The sequence below is a fragment of the Peromyscus leucopus genome, chromosome 4 (assembly GCF_004664715.2).
Source record: "Peromyscus leucopus breed LL Stock chromosome 4, UCI_PerLeu_2.1, whole genome shotgun sequence".
Classification (NCBI taxonomy): domain Eukaryota; kingdom Metazoa; phylum Chordata; class Mammalia; order Rodentia; family Cricetidae; genus Peromyscus; species Peromyscus leucopus.
This window is the reverse complement of record NC_051066.1, coordinates 49,859,064-49,882,277: the sequence shown is the minus strand read 5'-3', so window position 1 is coordinate 49,882,277 and position 23,214 is coordinate 49,859,064. Positions and strand designations below refer to the sequence as shown.

Below are 23,214 nucleotides of genomic sequence, written 5' to 3'. Positions count from 1 at the left end.
CTGCCTCGCTCTATTACTTCCTGTCTGTCTTTATAGACCTCCAGACCTCTATGGTTAACTAGCACTGGGATTTAAGGCGTGTGCCACCACAGCTTGGCTCTGTTCCCAGTGTGGCCTTGAACTCACAGAGATCTGGATGGATCTCTGCCTCCCAAATGCTAGGATTAAAGGCGTGTGCTACCATTCATTGCCTGACCTCTATATTAAATATAGTGGCTGGCTTTTTCCTCTGATCTCCAAGTAAGCTTTATTTATTAGAGCATAAATAAAATAAGCACCGCAGATGTGCAGTTAGTAAGGTAAAAACAATGTGTCTTGGACACCTCATACTCATTGTTTGGGTTGTTTTTTTGTGGGTGGGTAGTTTTTTAGTTTTTTTTTGTTTTGTTTTTGTTTTGTTTTGTTTTGTTTTTTGAGGCAGGATCTCGATATACAGGCCTGGCTGTCCTGGATCTCACTATGCAGACCAGGCTGACCTTGAACTCACAGAGATCCTCCTGCTTCTGCCTTCTGAGTTCCAGGTTTAAATAAAGGCATGGGCCATTACATCTGGCTGACATTTCAAATTTTAAATAGACAATGCTCACATAAAACACAAGTTTACAAGCTACAAAAGGAGAGTTTAAAAATATTTTTCTACAATTTTTCTTTTATTTTTCTTTAGAATTGGGTAGTATTCTGTTTATGTATCCACCAGATTTTTATTATCCATTCATTTGTTGGTGGATATTTAAGTGAGGTTATATAATCTCAGCAATAAACTGCATGTTTTCTCATATGTGGAACCTACCAGTGTTGTACATGTATATGTAAACAAGTGTACCTGTGGGTATAGTATCACATGCAAAAAGCCAAGAGCAGCTAGATAATCGGGATGAGGAACAAGTGAATACAAATATCAACATGAGTTATGAAAGAGGCGCTGGAGCTAATTGTCAGATTCTAATGCTCTTGTGGATTTTTTTTGTTGTTGTTCTTGGTGGTGATGGATAAGTGGATAAAAAATATTCCATATTGAAAGTGTAAAACTTAATGTGAAGCTTCACAGCTTCCATTTCTAATGCCAGTTCTAATTGTATATAAATTCATTGAGTTGTATAGACTTTGAGTCTAGTTAATTTTGGTGTGTAATGTTTTTATTTGCACTTTCTAAACAATAAAGCTTATAAAATAAAAAAAATAGCAACAATAAAAAGATCAGAAAATTTGAAAAGTGTCTTCTTTATAAAGCCAAGTCTCTTCCTTCCTGGTATTTGACATTGTAACCAGTTTTTATGTCCATAGACTCCCTAGTAGAAGGGTGACTACAGACATTACCATGCCTGTATGTTCTCTTGACATTTCTGGGCAGCTGTACCTTCTGAATTAAACATTTTTATGCCATGTCTCTTGATATTCCTAGCTATGGCTGTTCCATTCTTTTTTGTTGGTTTGTTTTTTAAAGATATTTTTATGTGTATGAGTGTTTTACTTTCATGTATGTGTGTATGGGCACCATGTGCATGCTTGGTGCCTGTGGATGTCAAAAGGGGGCCTCGGGTGTCCTGGAACTGGAGTGACAAGATGGTTGTGAGCCACCATGTGGGTGCTGGGAACTAAACCTCAGTCCTCTAAGAAAAGCAGAATGATCTCAACTACTGAGCCGTTTCTTCAGCCTCATCTTCTCACCTGATTAGGAGTAGAGATGAGACTTGACTTGCGTTGGTAGAAATCTGTAATGCTTGGGTTACTGAATCCTATTCCTAGTAATACCTTGGGCAGTATGACTATGAACTTGGCTTAAAAGTGGGAAAGGATTTCACGATCTGTGAAAATTTTGAAGATAGCTTGTGCTTCCAGAGTCTCTTACTGGTTTGTTTCCTGTATTATGAAGAAAATAGTTGATAAGTTCTGGGTAGAGGTAGACATTCATAATAAAGTAGTGTTACAGGTTCTTAATCTGAATGAGAAAACTCATTTTTATAAATACTTTTTGGTTGTTTTATTTGAATAAATACAGAGAAAGGGCTCAAAAACATGAGAGGACGATAGATAGGTTTGTTTTTGTTTTTATGTTTTAGTTTTGTTTTTTGGTTTCTCAAGACAAGGTTTCCCTGACTGTAGACCAGGCTAACCTCAAACTTAGAGAGAGATCCACCTGCCTTTGCCTACTGAGTGCTGGGATTAAAGGCGTGCGCCACCACCACCCTGCAATAGGTTTGTTTTTAAAGAGTGTTGTTTGGTCAAATAAATAGTTCCTTTTTTTTTTTTTTTTTTTTTTTTTTTATAGTGGATGATCTGTAAGGGGACTAAGTACACCTTCATATTGTCTAGTTTGCTGATTGAGCCAGTTACATAGTTTAAAGCTAGACTGTATAAAGTTGTGTAAGTTACTAAATTAGATGATATAAATAAGAAGGTTTCTAGTTGTTGGAAAACTCCTTCAGAGAAGGGAGAACTTCATTCTGTGAGGAAATCTAGATTGGCCTAGGTAAAGGCATGAGGGCAAGATGCTTACTAGTGAGTGCAAAGAGGTGGCCTCATTGTGTAGCCCAGATTGGCCTTGAACTATGACAAATTTTGTCTCTGCCTTCTGAATGCTGATAGAACAGGTATGCCCAGCCCAGGAGACCCTTTAATAACTCAATTTCTCCCTGTTCTCCACTTACTTATATTAAGGTTTCTGGTGCAAAACATCTGTTCAAAGAAAGAAAGCAACATATTTTGCCTTTCAGAGTATATATCTATAGACACGAGTGTGTGCTGTTTGACTAGTAGCTTATAGAGCACCTTTTTAAAAAAGGAAATATTTTCTGTGTGTGCATGGACTTCATGCCATGAATATGGTGGTCAGGACAATTTGTGGGAATCATGTGGGTTACAGGGATGGAACTCAGGTGGTTAGGCAAGGCAGCATGAACATAGATTCACTGAGTCAGCTCACAGTAAAATTGGATAGGAGTGGAACATTGAATTTTAGTGGTAGGAAACTTCATATTTATCTTTTGGATTTTTTTTAATAGCCCTGTCCTAGAACTCATTCTGTAGTGCTAGGCTTAGAGGTGTGCGTCACTAAGCTTGACTTATAATAATTAATGTAATGAAATGAATTTTTTTTCCTTCACGATAAGGTTTCTCTGTATAACACCCTTGGCTGTCCTGAAACTTGCTCCTTAGACTAGGCTGGTCACAAACTCACAGATTGCCTGCTTCTCTGCTTCTGCCTCTCCATTGCTGGGATTAAAGGTGTGCACCACCATGCCCAGCTAGAAATGTATTATTTTTTAATTTAGGATTGCAATATTTTGAAGAAGAATAATATGAGTAAAGGGATGCTGGAAAACGCTTGAGGAATAAATTGGAACAAGAATAAATTAATACTAAAGAAGGTAGAAGGCTATTTTAGTTATGTAGGATAAAGCGATGAAAGAAGGTGAGAGTATTAGTTACTGAAACTGTATTTAGAGGATGGATGGATCCATTGTGTAAGAAAGGTTAGATCATTGACAGTTTAAGGAGAATCTTAATTTGGGTGTGACAAGTATTGGATGACTTGAAATGACTGTGGTGTAGAGACTTACAGGGGTTTCCTAGTGAGACCGTACTTAGGGTCAGAAATCTGAGCTTGCTTTACCCAGAAGGGCTGCATAAGGGAATGATTTGACCACAGGCATGAACACCAGATGAGCTGCAGTGTGCTTTGATCTAGCAAAGGGGAGCTCTTTTGCCCCACCCCTTGGCATTGTTATCAAAAGCCCTTTTGAATAAATGGAAATGGCCATTGAGTATTGACCCAGGTCCTCCCTATGCTATCCTGTGTTTCTGTCTTTTTCCTCCTCGCTATGTTTCTAATATTTTCTTATCCCTCTCTCCGTCTCATAAGAACCCTTGAAAAGGTGGCAGCTGCCCCCCCCACACTGTTGCAGTAGAAATGTAGAGACTGAGCTCAGAATGTAACCAAATGAAGTAGAAGTTATAAGTATTTGAAGTCAGAAGAGAAGAGAATTGACAGTGGAGCTAATGGAGGTGTGCTGGTAAGATGGCTCAGTGGTTAGGAGTGCTTATTTTGTAGAGTTCAGTTTTCAGCACCCACATCATGTGGCTTATAATTGTCTATAACTCCAGTTGCTGTGGATCCAACACCCCCTGGTCTCTGTATATATCTGCACACATGTAGTATACGTAAACTCGACATAGATGTACACACACAGTTAAAGAATTAAAGGTGTTTTAAGAAAGTTTCCGTTTGAGACATTGTCTCTCTGTGTAGTCCTGTCTGCCCTTGAACTCACTTTGTAGAGCAGGCTGGCCTCAAACTCACAGAGATCCGCCTACCTTTGCTTCTCAAATGCAGGGGTTAAAGGCATGTGTCACTGTGCCTGGCTTGTTAAGGAAAGTTTGGAGAGTAGATTGGGGATCTTAAGTTTACTGCTGCCAGCAGTAAAACATGCAGGTAAGTATGTACATTTTCTGTAACTTCTCCAATGCTCTCTCAGGATGTTTTACTGGGTAACATTTTACTGAGTAGTAAGATTTCTCTTTCCCTGATATCTGGCATTGGGAAGTTTAGTTTGGAATAGATGGATAATTTTGGCTTGGATTGGTGTATTTTCTGTTGCTGTGATAAAACACCATGACCAAGGCAACTTAGAGAAGGAAGGTTTTATTTCGGCTTAGAGTTCCAGAGTGATAAAGGTCCATCCTGGTGGGGGAAGGATGATAGCAGGCAGGCATGATCACTGGAACAGCTCAGAGAGAGCTCAACTAGAAAGCAGAGGACTGGGAATGGTGACATTCTTAAGTCTCCAAACAGGGTCACCAACTGGGGACCAAGTATTCAAATGCCCAAGATCATGGGGGGCATCTTATTCAAACCATCACAATTGAGTTTTGGTTTTTAATCTTTTTTTTTTCTCAGAAAAGAAACTGTATGGCTGCTTAGATACTATCATCTTTGCTTTTTTAAGAACTTATTTTCTCTTAGAATAGTAAGTTAGTTAGAGCACTCAAAATCTGGAAAGATAAATGGCTTAGCAGTGAAGAACATTTACTACTTTTCCAGAGGACCTGGGTATGGTTCCTAGCACCCACATGGCAGCTTAAACAACTGTCTGAAGCCAGGGAATCCAGGAACACCGTCTTCTGGCCTATGCAGGTACCAGCCATACACATACATGTAAGCAAAACACTCACAAAAGCAAACCTTGAAACTTTAAGCTTATAAGGAAAAATTAATGGCTGTTTGAAGTGAACACATCTGAACCAGTGCAGTTTTCCCTATATATGTATGTTCTCTCCTTAGGATGCTTTTTATTGCTTATCACTTTCAAGTTTTTAATTCTGAGTATTTCTTATAATTTAGCCATTACCATGGATCTTCAAATATCCCAAAATGCTTTTGCGAATGCTCGACTGTAAATGGAACAGAGTAAGCATTTACTCCAAGGAAGTGGGGCGTTAATTCACCCTCATCTGTGAGACCACAGTGTCAGCTTTTTAACCTTGAAAATCTGATACTGATCTTTATATTTGGGTGAGTGAGTAGACAACTGATTTTTAGTGTTAAATGTCAGGAAATTAATTTATAAAGGAAATAGAAGACCCTTTGTAAAATTTGGCAAAAATTGTCTTTAGTGTATGTTATTACCCCATCCCCTTACCTGTGAGACAAGGTTTTGCTGTGTAGTTCAGGCTGGCCTTGAATTTTCGGCTTTCTTTCTTAAGTGCTATGCTCGGTTGTATGCCACAATGTTTTGCTATTTTTCTGTTTTCCTTTTATCCCACTTTTGAGGATGAATGTAACTTTTCCATCTAATTTTCAGAGTCTTGGTAAGAGAAGTTGTGAAGAGAATTTGAAGTCTTGTTGAATAGTGTTTGAGCGGTGTTGACACTTTGCTTGTTATTTTTCCAAATCTTCAGAAACTTTGTTAGATGAGAAATGTTACTTGGTAAAGAATTTTGCATGTCAGATTTACTTTACTGTGTTATTTAGTTGATTGTAGAATCTATCTAATACAGTATAGATTATAATCTCACCTTTTATTGTCTTTCCTCCTGTCCTCTTTTCTTTTTCTTCTTACCTCTTTCTGTACCTCCTTTCTTCCTCCTTCCCTTCTCTCTTTCTTGTCTTGGGGTTAACTCTTGCTAAGCAAACCTAACTGGAATGCACGTGTATGTGTTGAGGGGGAAGAAGGAAAAGTTGGGATAAAATTTATTGAAAACATAGTTTGAAAGTTTCAAATTGTGATTTTAAAAAAATGAGTCTAGCCGAGTGGTGGTGAACACCTTTATTCCAGCACTTGGGAGGCAGAGACAGGTGGATCTCTGACTTCGAGGCCAGTCTGGTCTCCAGGAGTTCTAGGACAGCCAGGGCTACACAGAGTAACACTGTCTCAAAACCAAACCAAACCAATAACAACAACAAAATTCTAGTAGTCAGTACTCCTGTCTACTTTGCACACCCTTCCCACAGTGTACCCAAATTGTGTATGGTTGTGTTACGTGCCTTGGTTATTGATGTGTGCCACTGTCTGTCCCATCGTTATTGATCTGTGATAAAAGCTGGAAGTACAGCATTAGCTGTCATATGAGGGCTATGAATACAAAATACACCTTTATTGTAAGCTACTGTAATTCTAGGGATTATACAATTTCTTTGTTGCTTTCAAGTGCTTGAAATATGTCTAGACAGATTGAGGTATGAAACCACAAAATGAAAATTGAAATTTGAAGATTTAGTATTAGAATATACAAATCTCAGGGTTTTTGTTTGTTTGTTTTTGTTTTTAGATAGTATTATGTAGTCTAGGCTAGCCTTCAACTCTAGGTAATGGTACCTTGAAGTCCTGTTCCTCTTGTTTCTACCTTTTGGGGTTACAGGCATGAACTACCTTGTCTGGCTCAAAAGAGTAATTTTTATATTGCTCATGAGTTAAGTGAAATAGTATTAAATTTACTGCTTTTTAACCTATTTGACAACTGGAAATTATGTGTGATTTCATTATGTGTCTGTTGGATCATACAGTTAATAACCTATTTTAATTAAAAATTGATAGAAAGAATATGTTCTTAACAGAAAACCTTACCTGTAGCATTGGCTCAATCAGGCAGTGCAAACCACTGTCGGAGGATGGTGATGTGCAAAGGAGAAGCAGTTGGTCAAACTTAGACAGCAAGGACTTGTATTTGTTTGGGGGATGACCTTGGAAAGCAAACAGTATTTTAACTGCCGTTATTGGCTCCAGCAAGCTCTTAGGAAAAAGAGATGAACTAGAAAGGGATGTCAGTCCTTTGGAGAGGATCCACTCAGGTTATGGTTGTCATTCACTCCCGTTGTTAAAACTTAGGAAAAGATTCAGGTGACTCAGTGGTTTGCTAAAGGGGTTATTAGTGCCTTTCCCTTGGGTTAGGAGGAAAGGGAAACTAAAGGTGTTGATTGATGGCAAAGTTTGGGGAAGCTCAAGCACCCACAGTTAAGTAAGAGAGAGCGAAGAACCTGGTAGACCTAAGGCAAAGCCAAGTTTTGGGGAAAGGTGTGGTTTAGACACTGGCATTTGGAACTCTCAAGTAGATGAGATACCTGGTTAACTTTGTCAGTTGTCTAGCCAAAGAAACCACAGACCTGAACAAAAGTCTGAAAAAGATTTAACTTCAAAATTTGATGATCTAGCTTGGCTTGTATCACTCACTCTCTTACTTGCTTGTGTACTGAGGATTCCTCTCAGGGAACAAACTCTGATATTGATTTTATTTGTATTGAGTGAGGATTACAGATAAAGAAAAACCCTACAGAAGAGGCTGGAAAAGCAGTGGAGTGAGAAACTTCTTCCAAGAGTTACAGCATTTCTCCATCCCCCCAGAGCTCTTGTACTGTTAACTGGGTTTACAAATTACTTAAGAGTTAGGGACCATTTTGCCTCCCCATTTTTTTTTTTTTTGAATAAAGGTATTTTCATGAATGTATTTTTAACACCCCACCCCATGTGTCTAAGTAAGTATATCTACTTGTTTAATGAGCAGGTCTCTAAAGAGACTGTATATGGGCCTAATAGGTTATTTCCATGCCACCCACTGAACCTCATCATTGAGTTTGATAACTCTAAATATAGTATATTTTGGTTCCCTTCTGTATTGAGAGATAAGGTATGTTTGTATATAGGAAGTAAATTAAATTGAGTTTGGCCATCAGAGGGACTTGGGAGACAAAGTCTTCATAGTTTACTTCTCTTTTTTCTAGGCACATGATAGGATTGCTCTTCCCTGTAGTCATTGACGTTAGATGTGGCAGCATTCCTTTTTATGACAGTAAAATGTGAGTGAAAGTTCAAGACTAGGGTGTAATTTGCCATATGCTCCTCTCTTGGTAAGGTAGTCTTGGGAAAATTCTCATGTGGAGCCTTGGTTCCTAAGGACCATTAGGATCGGATTTTCGTTAGCCTGAATTGATTGTGTATAAACGTAGTGAGAGATAAATAATTTTTTGTTGTGTCAAACCATCAAGATATTAAGGTTGTTTATTATAGCACAGCCTTACTAGTCCTGACTTGATGTGATAGAATGTTATTTTGATAGAATGTAAATTTGAGGAGCTTTTGTTCTTGAGGAGAGGGCCAAGTTTGGATTCTCAGCACCCACTCACATGGTGTCTCACAACTGTCTGTAACACCATCTTGTAGCCTCTGGGTGCACAAACATATATGCAGGCAAAATACATACATACATATGTGTGTGTGTGTATATATATACACATATATACTAAAAATAAATAAATCTAAGGGGAAAAAGGCCAGCAACAGCAAAACCTAGAATCTAAGCCCTGTGTAATAACTGGAAGTTACTTTTATTAATAAAGCAGAGTTATTCACAAATTTAATATCCTGAGCTTTCTGATATAGAAGATAGATAATGTTTAATTGATTTTTGGAAACATTTCTGTTCAAGTTAAGTATTACTCATACTTTCCCAAGTAACTCATGCCCTGAGGGTTTTGAATTTTAAAAGTACTTGAGATAACAGTTAATCTTGAAGTAGTAAGTAATGCTCTTCCAGTGTTTAACTTTAAAAACTTATAATTGAACTTACTGAAAAGAATTCTCAGTTACTTTAGTTTCAGAAATGAGTTTATACTGTGTCTTTACTATTGTGTTTAGAGATTGAATTCAGGTTGTAAGATTTGGCAGCAAGTACTTTACCCATTGAACCATCACTTCAGTCCTTACCAATTTGTTTTTAATTTTTTAAGTATGTTCAGCATAGCTCCTAAACTTTCTGATACTACAAACCACAGTTCTGTATGTGTTCAGTGCTGATTGCCCTTTACTCTTGTCTCTAGATTGTGCAGCTTTCTTCCTACTTTCTGTTTCAGTGATTCTGGCTACTCTTTAGATACTTGATGTTTATGTATTTGTGTTTTGTTATTTGCTTATTTCAATTAGCATAATGTCCTTGAGTTATTTCTACTTGGTAGTGTATAGTAAGATTTCCATAAGACTACATACTACTACTACATTGTAGTTTGGAGTATTTAGGTATATACCAAAATTCATCTCATGTTTTCAAGTTATTAATTTTACCAAACTGCAGTTAATATATGGTATACATATGGGAAGCTAATAATGCTCTTGTTCCTGTGAACTGGCTCTGATGCAAAGAACTAATGCATATGTATACTCACACATACTTGTGTGCTTGTGGAGGTCACTGAGGCCAGAGTTCAGTGTTGACTGTCTTCCTCAGTTGCTCACCCTACCCATCCCCTTTTTTTGAGGTAGGGTCTAACTATGTAACCCTGGCTGTCCTGGACCTACCTGGCTATGTAGTTTAGGCTGGCCTTAAACTTACAGAGCTCTGCCTGTCTCTGCCTTTGAAGTGCTGGGATTAAAGATGTGGATCACCAAACCTGGCCTCCCCCTTATTTTTGAGGTAGTGTTTCTTTTCTTTTTTTTAAGTTCAAACATTTTTTCTTTTTATTATTTTCTTTGTGTCTTTCACATCATGTATCTCCATCCCATTCATTTCACCATCCCTTAGTATCCATCTTCTGCCCTTGCAACCTCCCCACCCAAAATAAAATAAAATTTAAGAGGAAAAAGAAAAAGAGAGAAGGAAAAAAATCAATCTTGTCATGGAAGCTGTGGTATTTCACAGTGAGTCGCACTGTGTGTGACTTTACTTGCAAGTGTTCGTTGCAAAGAGTCATTGGTCTGGTTCGAGGCCTCTGGTTTCTGCTACACTGTCAATGGGGGCCCTCACTGGGACTCCTCCTGGATATCCTGCTGTTGCCTTGTGGAGATCCTGCAGCTTTGGGTCTGCAGGACCAGTCCCTTCATGTGCTCCAGCAGATCACAGATGGGATGGACATTGGGGTGGGCCAACACATAACCCTGATTCTGGGCCTGGATAGTTGCATGGTTGGTCAGCCCGCCAGCTCTCCCTTGTCCTGACCACTAGGTTGAGCACCTGCATTGTCCTGACAGAAATGAGCAAGGGGTAGGGCCAGTTCTGCTTTCATGTCTCCATGGTCTCATTTCCTACACTTAAACCTTCTGTTGCCCAGGCAACACAGTGGTGTAGGGACCAGCTCTCCCACCTGCTTCGGGCCTTGATAGATAGTCGGGAAAGGCCTGTCTCCCCCACACATGCTGCCACACAACAGATGGGTAATAGGGACAGCTCTCCTGTGCTCAAAATTTAGGGGCTGGCTCGCACACACCTCCACCAATGGGGTTGGCTCTGTTGTGCTGCCCACGTGAGGTGCAGGACTTGCTTTCCTGAGTGTTGCAGCTGGTGGCGGACAGGGGCAACTCTCCTGCTCTTACGGTCTCTAGGCCAGCTCTCCCCTGCCCGTGCCTCCATGTGACAGATGAGTATTGAGGATAGCTCTCCCATGTTCACAACTTCAGGGCTGGCTTATCCACGAGGTAGTATTTCTTTATCTGGAGTTCACTGATCAGATCCCCAACACTGGGATTACAGACATATACCATTAGACCTGGCTCTTTACACGGAGGTTGAGGCTCTGAATTCAGTGTTTCATGCTTGCTTGGCAAACGCTTTACCCACTGAGCTATCTCAGCCCCAGAAAGTTAGTCCTCAGTAAGACCTCTAATAGGTTTTATAAATTTACCTATTTTTTTGTTCTGTGTACCACCTTTGTCCACCTTAACTGTAACTTAAGGTAAACTAGACAACATCTTTATGGTGTCATCTAGAAAAAAAATATTAAGGGTAGTTGGAGGCAAGTGTTGAGGTTATATTGTTTACCATGGTGCATAATGAGTATTAAAAAATGTATTGGCTATCATTGTCTAAAAGATTAAAACACTATTCTTTACCAGGTTAAAAAAAATGAAGCTAGTATTTTATTTTTCATACTGTATTAATAGTAGGTCACATGATCTTTTTCTCATATTTGTGATAAGGCAACAAAGTGAGATCTTTTGTAAGGCATTTAGGAAGCCTGTTATTTACAGGTAATATACCTTGTTTGTGTGTGTTTAAATAAGTTGTATTGTCTAAATTTAATAGGAAGAATAACTAGTCCAGAATAGTCTCTTAAGTGGGTAGAAAAGCTTTGACAGTAATCTGAAAAACTGCAATTAAAAAAACCCAATATTTAATAAGGAATTGATTTTAGTTGGGATAAAGGAAGTAATTATGGAAGAATAGTGATCCAAATTTAAGGAGTGAGGGTTTAGGGGAAGATTGCTTAAAAATTGCAACATATATATCTTTTGTAATATTTGGCAGTATTAAAATAAAATTTAGTTTTGAAATCTATTCCTTAGAGCCATGCATGGTGGCTCATGCCTTTAAGCCAGCACTTGGGAGGCTGAGGCAGGAGGGTTCCACAAGTTCAAGGCCAGCATGGACTACATGGTGAGTTTCAGGTTAGCCCGGGATCCTGAGTGAGACCCTGTCTTAAAAACAAAAAATAAACAAGTCTATCTTGTATTGTTTTGATTAGACTAAGGGAGTTAAGTTTCTAGGAACCCAGGTCTATAAAACTATTCCCTTAAAAGGAAAATTAGGGGAAAGTTTTTTTGATGGTTCTGGAAAGTATCCATAAAATCTGTCTAGGAAAACCTAACTGAAGAGTGTATGAAATTGTGTAGGCTGTGTCCTGTAATTCTGTCTGTGGTTTTTATAGTGGCTGAGAGTGGTTAGAGGGAAGATGGACAGAGAACTTGAAAAATCCAATGAAGTCTTTTCATTAGTGCTTGAAAATGAGAGGCAGAGAAAGAAATACACTACTGATAAAGGAGGATGTTTCGTTTCATCAGCACTACCACAATCCATATTTATGCAATGTTATCTTTATATTGAATATGTACATTCCAGACTTGATAAAGCAGTTAAGAACTGACGAAATATTGTTAGCTCTATTGATAAATAGTTAGCACCAATTTTAGGAAGAGTTGCTTAAGTTTTTTTTTTTTTTTTTTTTTTTTTTTTTTTCCTTTCGGTAATACTTTTGACAGAAATCTGTGTCCTAAGTTAGTGCTTAATTGATGTTGAAAATTACTTTTATCTTTGTAATCATATTACATGCCTCTGTGTGTCTTTTGTATGTCTCATTATTTAAGTTTCTATTTCCCCTTTTGAAATTTGAGCTTTTACCTGTGCAGGAATGTTTTTAAACATAACATTTTCTCCTACCATTTATGTTTTATAGTTAGGTCTTAAGAACAACCGCAGTGAAAACCAAACCAAAACAACCGAAGTCTGTAGGCTAGAGGGAAACTTCAACATTTTGAGGAAGATAATAGACAAAATTAAAAACAGTGCTGTTACTTTGTAAAGTTTTTAAATACATTATGCAAATAACCTCAAATTTCTATTTCTGTCACATTTTTTTTAATATAACTTTGTTCTTCAAATACTTAGTCATTTAAATAAGGACATTTGCTTTTTATATTGCTGATATGTATTGTACAAGTGTACTACTTGATGTAAAAGCTAATTTGTGGTATTTCAGATAGTCTTTTTTTGTTTGCTTCTCTGTTCCTGGCTGTCTTGGAACTCAATTTGTAGACCAAACTAGCCTCAAACTCAGAGATCCACCTGCCTTTGCATCCTAAGTGCTGGGATTAAAGGCTGCACCACTACCACCTAGCTTATTTCAGATAGTTTTACATGTTAAATCTACTTGTAGGTTATCCTAGGGAATGTCCTGACCTTTTCTTTTTTTAATTTTTTTTTTATTACTTATACGTGTCTGTGTATATGCCCAAGGATGTTCGAGAGGTGTTGGCTGCTTGAAGCTGAAGCTCTAGGAAGTTGTGAGCTGCCTGATGTGGGTGCTGGGAATTGAACTCTGGTCCTCTGCAAGAAACAATATGTATTCTTAACCACTGAGCCATTTCTCCAGCGTGATATTGTCTAACTCATTGTGTTAGTCAACTAGTCCCATGTAACAATACCTAGCATGGTCAGGTTTGAAAAGGTTTGTTTGGCTTACAGTTGTGGTGGCTTCAGTCAATGAACAGTTGGCTTTGTTTTCTTGGGTGAGAGCACATCCTTGTAAGGAGTGTCTGGTAGGTCATCTTCAAGGGGCATGCACATGGTGATCTAAAGATTTTGTGGTGTTTTTTTTTTTTGTTTTTTTTTTTTTTTTTTTTTGAGCCCAGGCTAGCCTTGAACTCCCATTTCTCTTGCTTTTATTACACAAGTGCTGGGATTACAGGAGTTTATGATGACCATGCCTAGCAGAAGTAGACCTTCTGCTACTTAAAGGTTCCTCCATCTCCCAATTGTGCCACCTTAGGGAGCACTCGATTTTATCACATGGACCTTTGAGGCACATTTTAGATCTAAACTATAGTGATTACTTTCATGGCAGAACTCTGGAAAGGGTTGTCTGTTGTTTTGAATTGACTCTAAGCCGAATTTTGTTCTTATTTCATAGAAACAGCTCTTGTCAAGATAGCTAGTGCTCACTACATCTTTATATTGAAGGGTCATTTTATTTGACTCTTACCTATCATCTATCTATCTATGGTTTTCGAGATAGGATTTCTCTGGGTAGCCCTGGCTGTCTTGGAATTCTGTAGACCAGGCTGACCTCAGACTCAGGATCTGCTTACCTCTGCCTCCCAGTGCTAGGATTAAAGGCTTGCCCTACCCTACCTTCCACCCTACCTCCCCACCTCGCTTATTTAGTACGTATTTAACATGGTTGATTATATTTCTGAAATAATTGACTTGTTTCTTCCTTCATTGGCTACTCTTGCTTTGTTTTGCTTGTTTGGTAGTGCTGGAGATTGAGCCCAGAGCCTTGACTGTCTTAGGTAAACCACCACTACTCTCTCATTGTGCAGATCAGATTGGCTTGAAACTCACTGTATAGCCCAGGCAGCCTTTGATCTTGGATCCGTCTGCAACAGCCTCCCTAGTGCTAGGTACAGGTATGCACTAAGGCTAGCAGACACCATCTTTTGCTGTAGTTTGTTTTTAAAGACTCAGTGTGTAGCTCTGGGTGCCAAGAACTCACTGTGTAGACCAGGCTGGCCTTGAACTCACAGAGATCTGCCTGTTTCTGCTTCATAGTGCTGGGATTAAAGGTCTGTGTCACCACATTTGATAATTGGCTGTAGTAATTTATAATAGTTTCTTAAAATAATTAGTGTCTGTATGTTTACCTTTGTCTTCTAGCAGACTTTATATATACAGCACTCAGGGTAATCCTGAGTTTATTTTAATAAAATCCAACTCAGATATGACCACTCCTTTCCATCCTTCCCTCAGAATAACATGTGAAGTTATTATAATAGCCTGCATAATAATGTATGTCACATATGCTTCTCTCCCCTTGGCTACCTCAGTTTTACCTCTCTGGTCTTCATGTGCTCTCCACGTTTGTTATACTCCTGCCATACAGGCTGCCTTCCTTTCTTTGAATTCCTCAGCTGTCCATCTAGCTTGTCTTTCTTTCTGCGTTGACTCTGCCTGCTCTGTTGCCTCCTTCAGGCCAGGTGTCGCCACACTGGCAGAGACCGTCTGTCCACTCTGTTAAAACAATAATGACTCCCTCTTGTCACTTCCTGTCCTCCTTAGCCTGTCTCTTCTTTCATATACGTCATCGCCACCAAGTGCTGCCTGATTGCTTGTCCTCTCTAATTGAAAGGTAAACCTGATAAAGGCATGAATTGAACTCTTGGTAACAATTTTCTCCTTAGAAACTAGAAGAGTAACTATTCTAGCTGAACTTCAAATTATGAACTTAATTTTTAGAAGATACCCTAAGTTTCTGGGATTTCAACTCATATACGTGGGGAGAAAGAACTAGAAACTAAAGATACAACCATAATAAGAGAAATTGAAGCATAATTTTCAGGAAATATATGAATCATGCACATTAACTATATATTTTAGAAGATAAACACATGAAACACAGATCAAGGAATTGGCTCTTCCAGCAATACAGAAATCTTTCTTTATCTAGTTATTATCCATATCAGAAGTGTCCTATTTGAGTGGCACATTTGTTATGTTTGGTGACTCCACACTGAGAAATCATTATAACAGTGCACATATCCTACATTAGGTTTCTCTTTTGGTGGTGTACATTCTGTGAGTTTATAATGATAGAGTATTTTTATTCCTCTAAAATTCTTCTTTCCTGAGTTTTTGAAACTTAATCCAGGAGGAAATAGAAAAATCAGTGTATTACATTGACTCCATAAAGAGATGTAGTTATATTTTTATTTAGGAACAAGGTTTTGGCAGGTTCAGTACAAGATGACTTTTAGAAAGAGATGACAGAGAGAGCCCAGCAGCACTGGCAGGACTTTGCTGAAGTTGATAGTTTGAGTGGTTAGGTTACTAATGCCAAGGGGATACAAGGAGAAGGTTTGCTTTTGATGGACAAGATGTGTCCAGTTTGGACTGGGCTAAGTTGTTTATGTCTGTACGGTAAGAAAGAAAACTAAATTGTTAGCAGCTCTTTTTCTGACACATTCTTTAAGCATATTTTGAAGGTTTAGGAAGAGAATTAGCAATAGCGAGTGTAGGAATGTTCTAAAGCAGTGGTTCTCAACTGGGGGTTGAACGACCCTTTTACAGGATTGCATATCAGATAGGTATCCTGTATATCAGATATTTACATTATTATTCATGACAGTAGCAAAATGACAATTATGAAGTAGCAATGAAAATAATTTGTAGTTGGCAGGTCACAACATGAGGAACTGTATTAAAGGGTCACAGTATTCGAAAGGTTGAGAACCACTGTTTTAAAATATCTCCATACCCTCAGGTTGTTTTTCATTCTTTCCCATGTTTATTGGTACCCTCCCTCCCTCCCTCTCCTCTCCCCCTCCCTCCCCTCCCTCTCTCCCTCTCTCTCTCTCTCTCTCTCAATTTATGTGTATTGGTGTTTTGCCTGTGTGTATATGTCTGTGTGAGGGTGGTGGAACCCCTGGAACTGTATCACAGACAGTTGTGAGCTGCCATTTGGGTGCTGGGAATTGAATCTGGGTCCAGTGTTTTTAACTGCTGAGCCATCTCTCCAGCCCCTTATTGGTTGTTTTTGTGTGCTTGTTCTTTTGATGGTCTTAGTAGTTCCTATTCAGATAGATATTCTTCTGTTTCTTTCTTTGCTTCTTGAAAGATGTCTTAGGTAGTCCTGGCTGCCTAGAAGTTTCTATGTAGGCCAGGCTGACCTCAGACTTGAAGCAGTCCTTCTCCCTTTGCTTCCTGGGTGTTGAGAATACGTACTGGTTTATTCTTTCTTCCTTTTTAAGGTAGATTCTCACACTGAAGCTCAAGCTGGTCTGGAATTCATTGTGTAGCCCATACTGGTCTCGAACCAAAGCAATTTTCCTGTCTGAGCCTGTATTTTTAAGATATATTCTTATAATGTCTTGCCCCTGCTTTTTCTTCTATCTAGGTATCACACATGATGTTGAGTAAACACATAGAAGATTGAGACTTAAATGACACGATCAGTTTTTAAAACATCTGATAAAATTCTGTTTTATTTGTGTGTATGCTCTCTATAAACTAGCTTTATTCAGTTGTTAGAGCTAATACCGTACAACTGTTCAATATTTGTGTGGTGTCTGTCATGTTCCAGTTGGACACCTAGTGTGAAAGGGCAGAGGCTGTGACCTTTAGTACATGGAGAAGCCTGTCATATCTGATTCTCTATTAAAAATACAGAAACAACAGATTGAATATCCATCCCTTTAGAATTTTCAGCCACCAGATGAAACTCACACTGCACATCGGCTCATAGTTGTGGAAATACCTGGATGGGTGAAATGTGTTCTTTTTGTCTCTGGTCTGACAGAGGAAGAGTTGATGGCTCTGTCAGCTAAATCTTTAGGTACTCTCTGGATCATCGTCTCTTCCTGGCATTTATTTGATCACCTCCTCCAGATACACACATAGTGAATCTTTCTCATAAGCAGCTAAACAGTCATCTTTCCTGTTTCTCAGAACAAAACATTTCTTGTTGGTGGTGTGTGGTTTTTTTTGTTTTGGTTTTTTGAGACAGGGTTTCTCTGTGTAGCTTTGCGCCTTTCCTGGAACTCACTCTGTAGACCAGGCTGGCCTCGAGCTCACAGAGATCCGCCTGGCTCTGCCTCCTAAATGCTGGGATTAAAGGTGTGTGCCACCACTGCCTGGCCATTTCTTGTTTTTTTTTTTTTAACTTTCAAGCTTCTGCTATGTTTCTCCATGTCTCTCAAACATATTTAAAAAGTTGCTTTCTTTTCAAAATATTTTTTACCAAGATTATTTTATTTGTGTGTGCATGGGGGCATGGCTGCAGGTACCCACAGCGGCCAGAGGCTTCCAGCCACAAGCAGCTGTAAGCTGCCTGGTGTGGGTGCTAGGAGCTGAATCCAGGTCTTCTGCAAGAGTTGTATGTGTTCTTAACCACTGAGCCATCTCTCAACCCTTTGTTTTGTTTCGACGGTCTTGCTATGTAGAACAGGTTAGCTTTAGATTATGAACCTCCTGCTTTAGTCACCCCAGAGATCGGAGACTACATATATGTATAGCAGTATGTACCCAGTTATGCTTGTTAGTAGTGCTTTCTTGCTCACTGTTTTATTTTTAATTATGTGCATGTATTGGTGATGGCTCAGTGCTAAAAGCATGTGCTGCTTTTGTAAAGGACTCAAGTTAGATTCTCAGTACCCATGTCAGGTGGCTTATAATAACTGCCTGTAGCTCCACAGGGTTTTAATGTCGTTGACATACTTGGGTACCTGCATTCACATGTACATACACAGACACACATAATTAAAAATAAATCTTTATTTATTTGTATATGGGTATGTGCAGGTGAGTGCAGGTACCCTTGGAGGCTAGAAGGGGCTATTGGATCCTCTGTAATTGGGATTCTAGGCTGTTGGAGCCACCATGTGGGTACAGGGAACCAAACCTGGTTCCTCTGGAGAAGCAACACAATCTGTTAGCCACTGAGCTGGCTCTCCAGCCCCTGCAGTCGTTCTTACGTCATTTATTGGCACTAATATCCACCCTATTGCTCAGGCCTGAATTCTTTTCTCTTTATTTTTCCCCTAGATTTTTTATGTGTTAAGTTTGCATTACTGTAAAATTAAATACATTTTGTTTTTATGTTTCCTGATTCTGGGGACCAAATTTTGGGCACTCTACCACCAAGCTACATCTAAGCCCCACATACTTCATTTTCAAGGTTATTTCTGCCCAAAGTATTAGTGATTAACAGATATCTAAAATAGGGTTTTTAGGTTTACATATATATTTGTCAGGAATTTGGGTTTTTTGTTTTGTTTTGTTGCCATAAAAGATTTTATGTATATAATACTTTTATCATCATTATGATCTTTTAAAATGAATTTTCTAGATTAAGAAAACTGTAGTTGTCATAGGTTCACTTAGAAAATGATGCATTATTGATGTGTAGAGATCTTTGTCTTGGCCAAGAAAATAGCACGACTTCTTGCTATATTCACTCTTTATCATGCCACACTCATTTTGCCTGTCCAGTCTGGTTTATAATAAACTATAAACTGCCTCATACTTCTGTGCATCCCTTGTATAGCATATCCTTTATAAGTACTTCAGTAATTGTTGACTTTAAAGCTTGAGTTTGCATGTTACTGTACAGATGAATGCCGGTGTATGCTCTCTATCATCATCGTGTACCCCCCTACCCCCCAGTGTACTGCAGTGCCCAACTTTTATGAGGGTATTGGTGATCTGAACTTAGATCCTTGTGCTCTTGAGGCAGGACACTATACTGATCATACTAAGGTGTATGTATCCCTGGCCTTGTGAATATGAATTATTTTACATTTATATGGTACCTATAAATAGAATGGCTACAAGTGTTAAGATATTAAAGACAATATGTTCCAGATTAAATTGATCATTAAATTTATTGAGTGATTGGACCTGCTGTTGCAGGCCTCAAATTTCAACTGTTTGGCATACTGAGACAGGAAGTTGCAAGTTTAGGACCAGCCTGGGAAACTTAATCATAACTTATCTCAACATAAAAAATAAGGGAAAAAGGGGGAGGGGGCTGTGAGCTCCTAGATTTGGCCCTGCAAACCTTTCTTACTGGATCCTTAAAAATGTAAGCTCTGCGCTGACTGCTTTTCCAGAGATCCTGAGTTCAATTCCCAGCAACCACATGGTGGCTCACAACTATCTGTAATGAGATCTGGTGCCCTCTTCTGACCTGTAGTCATACATGCTGCATTAATAAGTCTTAAATAATAATAATAAATAAATCTTTAAAAAAAAAATGTAAGCTCTGCTGCTTGCCTTATTCCCTCTTCTGCGAAGTCTGTTAAAATAGATTGTTTTGCAGGGAAAGAACTACAAAGGAAATGGATATGCTTTATAAATAGTTGAATTTTTTTCCTTATATATACTCATTTTAACTTAGAAAAGTTTGAGACTAATGTTTGTCTTTTTAAACCAGTAGGCTGCATCTCATGTATATGTGTGCTGCCCCCTTTTATCTTTAGACATTAGGATCAAGGAAGAAGAGCCTGATCCTGAAGAGTGGCAGCTCAGTGGTGACTCTACATTGAACACCAATGACCTAACACACTTACGAGTCCAAGTGGTAGATGAAGAAGGGGACCAACAACATCAAGAAGGAAAAAGACTTCGGAGGGTAGCGTGCACCTGTCCCAACTGTAAAGAAGGTGGTGGGAGGTACGCATACATCAGCCATGTGTTGTTGTTTGAAGGAGTGCTCCTGTCACCCTAAGTTTTAGAATACTGCATGCCATATCACTCGATTATGGTCAGTTATCCATCACATGATCATTTGGGGGTGTGTGACTGTATGAGTGGCAAAAGTTAGACAACAAAATATAAACAGATTTTCATGTCTAAAGGCCTTTTCAGCTAAAATTGCTATGTCTTTACAAGAACATAACAGATGCAGTTTTTATAGAGTTCATTAGCCTGTTTGCAAACCAGTGATGAGTTTGGCCTAAGATAGAGAAAATGTAGTGTGAGAGTGCTGTATATGAAAGTAAGAAGTTCAGAAGTAGTTGATAAGTGTAAATACTTCCATTCTCCTCAACAGAAATGACGAAGAAAGGTCTTAATGATAGGGACTGATTTTTTTGAAAGTAGCATGGTTAGTATACCTCATTCTTTTTTTTTTTTTTTAAAGATAAAACAGACAAAAATAGTATTGCAGGAATAAGCTCAAATGGTTGGTAATTACTTTAAATGTAGCTAGAGCAAGCTTATTAAGAGAGATTTAGATTATAAAATAAACCAACAAAATCCATCATGATGTTATTATAAGAAATATTTCAAATGATTGGTACAGTATTATTGAAGATGGGATAACAAAGATCAAATGTTAGCAAAAAAGAAAACTTGGATAGAAACGTTGGTATCACGCAAGATGCAATTCAATTGGAAAATACTAGATGGGCAGGATTATATTTCATAATGACATTTCTGTCCAGATTCAGTAGTCACAGTATCTATTTGCCCAGCTTTGAAATATATAAAGCAAAGACAGAATGATAAAGTTGTGCTAACCAAATCTCCGGTCATTATTGTGAAAGGCTTCAATACCTTTCTCCTATGTACTACTTTTAAGTATGCAAAATGTGCTGAACAGTATAACTGTGTATGTAAATGCACATGGTTATAAACTTGATTATCTTTCAGCTCTCTGTTTGGTCCTATTAATTGATTTCTACTTTGATCAGTTCATTTACAACAATAATGACTAGAACAAAGATATCTTTTAGTGAGGCCCCAAAACCACCAAAAGGGGAGGGGACTGATAACTGCTAAGATGCAAAAATTTACTATGTTCCTGTGAGTGGCACATACATGGCACACATAAGTGAATTGCTTAAATGCACGCATGCGCTCAGTGAGATAGAATTGCCAGCACTCTGAGAGTTTGAGGCCAGTCCGAGCTATAATGTGAGACTGTGTCTCCCAGGAAAACAAACAAAAAACAGAAACCAAAACTGTCCAACTGGGTTTCGAACCCATTTATATATTCCCGAGTCTTAACCCTTACATTGTATTGCCAACTCAGTGGATCTGCTTCTGAACTTGACCTATAGATGCTTATAATAAATGTGGAATTCTGGATAGTCAGTAACTTACGAAATTTACTCTATTTTAGAGGCACTTTCAAGATAAGTTACTTATCAAATCTATATGGGGGTCAGTGTTTAGCTTTCACTTACTCTTTAAAGTTAAAAACCATTTTTTAAATTAATTTACTAAACTAACATGTCCCAAAAACTAAGAGGAAGTAGAGGAATATTTCAGAACACAAAAAAGCCCTACAAAAATCATATTCTACCTCAAGATCTAACCACTGTAAGTTTTTTGTGCAATACTACATATATTTTAAAGTAGAAGCATCTTATTCTTGTTTACGTCTCTTGTAAGTTTTGTAGCTGTATTTCCTAGTCTGATCTGTGTCGTCTTTTGATCTATGTATAGCATTGTATGTGGGTGTATTATTTAACTTTCTTCTTTGTTTGGGATTTGTCATAATGCTCACACATATGTCCTTGCACATCTGTCTGATTGTCTCATTAGTGTATGTTGCAGAAATAGAATTGCTGGGTCAATAGAATTGTCTGCTAAAAAGCTGTATCGTTTTCTACTTAAACCAGCACTGTCTCAGGATGTCTGTGTTCTCACGTGCTGACCACCTCTTACTTTTTTTTTAAAGTTTGATAGGCAAGAAATAGTTCATTGATTTTAGTTTGTTTTATTGCTTGATGAGGTTGAACATATTCAGTAGTTAGTTTTATAAAATTCATTTTGTGAATTGTCTGTCTCGTGGAACTGTTAATTTCTGTGAACTTTGGCGTGTACAGTATGTTTTTTCAGTTCTCCATTACTCGTGCCGTTGGATGTCTGCACACTGCACTGTGAGTAAAGGAGTTCACTTACAACTAACAAACATCTCTAAAAGAGATGCTAAAAGTTTTACCTGTTCCAGAAATTATAGCAAGTAATATTTTCTCAGACATTTTTTTATTTCATTCTTTTTAGTAGCTTACTTATTCTAAGCAATACAAATCAAGGTTCTTAGAATAGTAGTAGTTTTTTAGACTTGATTTGAACAGAATTCAACAGGTTTCTATGCAGTAGGCTTACTCGTAGAAATAACTAATTATTAGAAGCATTAGCATAAATAGTAAATCTAAGAACATTCTGCAACTTAATCTCTTCTTTTTTAAAGAATAGAATATTGGTCTTTTTTTTCTTTCCTTAACCATTTTCTAAATGGGCAAGAAAGCATTTTTAGGAAACTAATTTCATTCATCTTTAGAAAACTGTTTTGTTTACTTTTTGAACAAGCTATAAAAGAAAATACTTCAGTGGCTGGAGAGATGTCTCAGTAGTTAAGAGCATTGGCTGTTCTTCAGAGGACGGAGGTTTGGTTCCCAGCACTAATACGGCAGCTCACAAACATCCATAACTGGAGTCCTATGGGATCCAGCACCTTCTGGCCTCTGTGAGCACTGCATGTTTGCACAGACGTACATGCTGGAAAAGCACTCACATATAAAATAATAGATTTAAAATTAAAAAAATTAAAACGCTTCAGTTAGCCAGTCTTTATATAACAGAACCAGTCTTTAGAGAATAGTTGGAGAAACAATTGTAATAATACAAAATAATCTGAAGGCATTATTGTTACATGGGTTTTGCATGAATTAAGCATTATTCCATTAAATTATTTTACAAAGTTTGCTTTGTCAGCATTTCAGCTTGTGTTTC

The 23,214-nt window shown here is 38.1% G+C and overlaps 1 protein-coding gene across 2 annotated transcripts in view; it reads left to right on the top strand.

Annotated features, from left to right (window-relative positions):
• Sp3 (Sp3 transcription factor) overlaps window positions 1-23,214 on the top strand; it is a 46,125-nt gene that overhangs the window by 17,110 nt on the left and 5,801 nt on the right. For both annotated transcript variants that reach the window (XM_028885714.2, XM_028885713.2), the window contains one exon: window positions 19,950-20,142. In XM_028885714.2, the coding sequence (XP_028741547.1) occupies window positions 19,950-20,142 (193 nt within the window). The remainder of the gene's footprint in view (window positions 1-19,949; window positions 20,143-23,214) is intronic.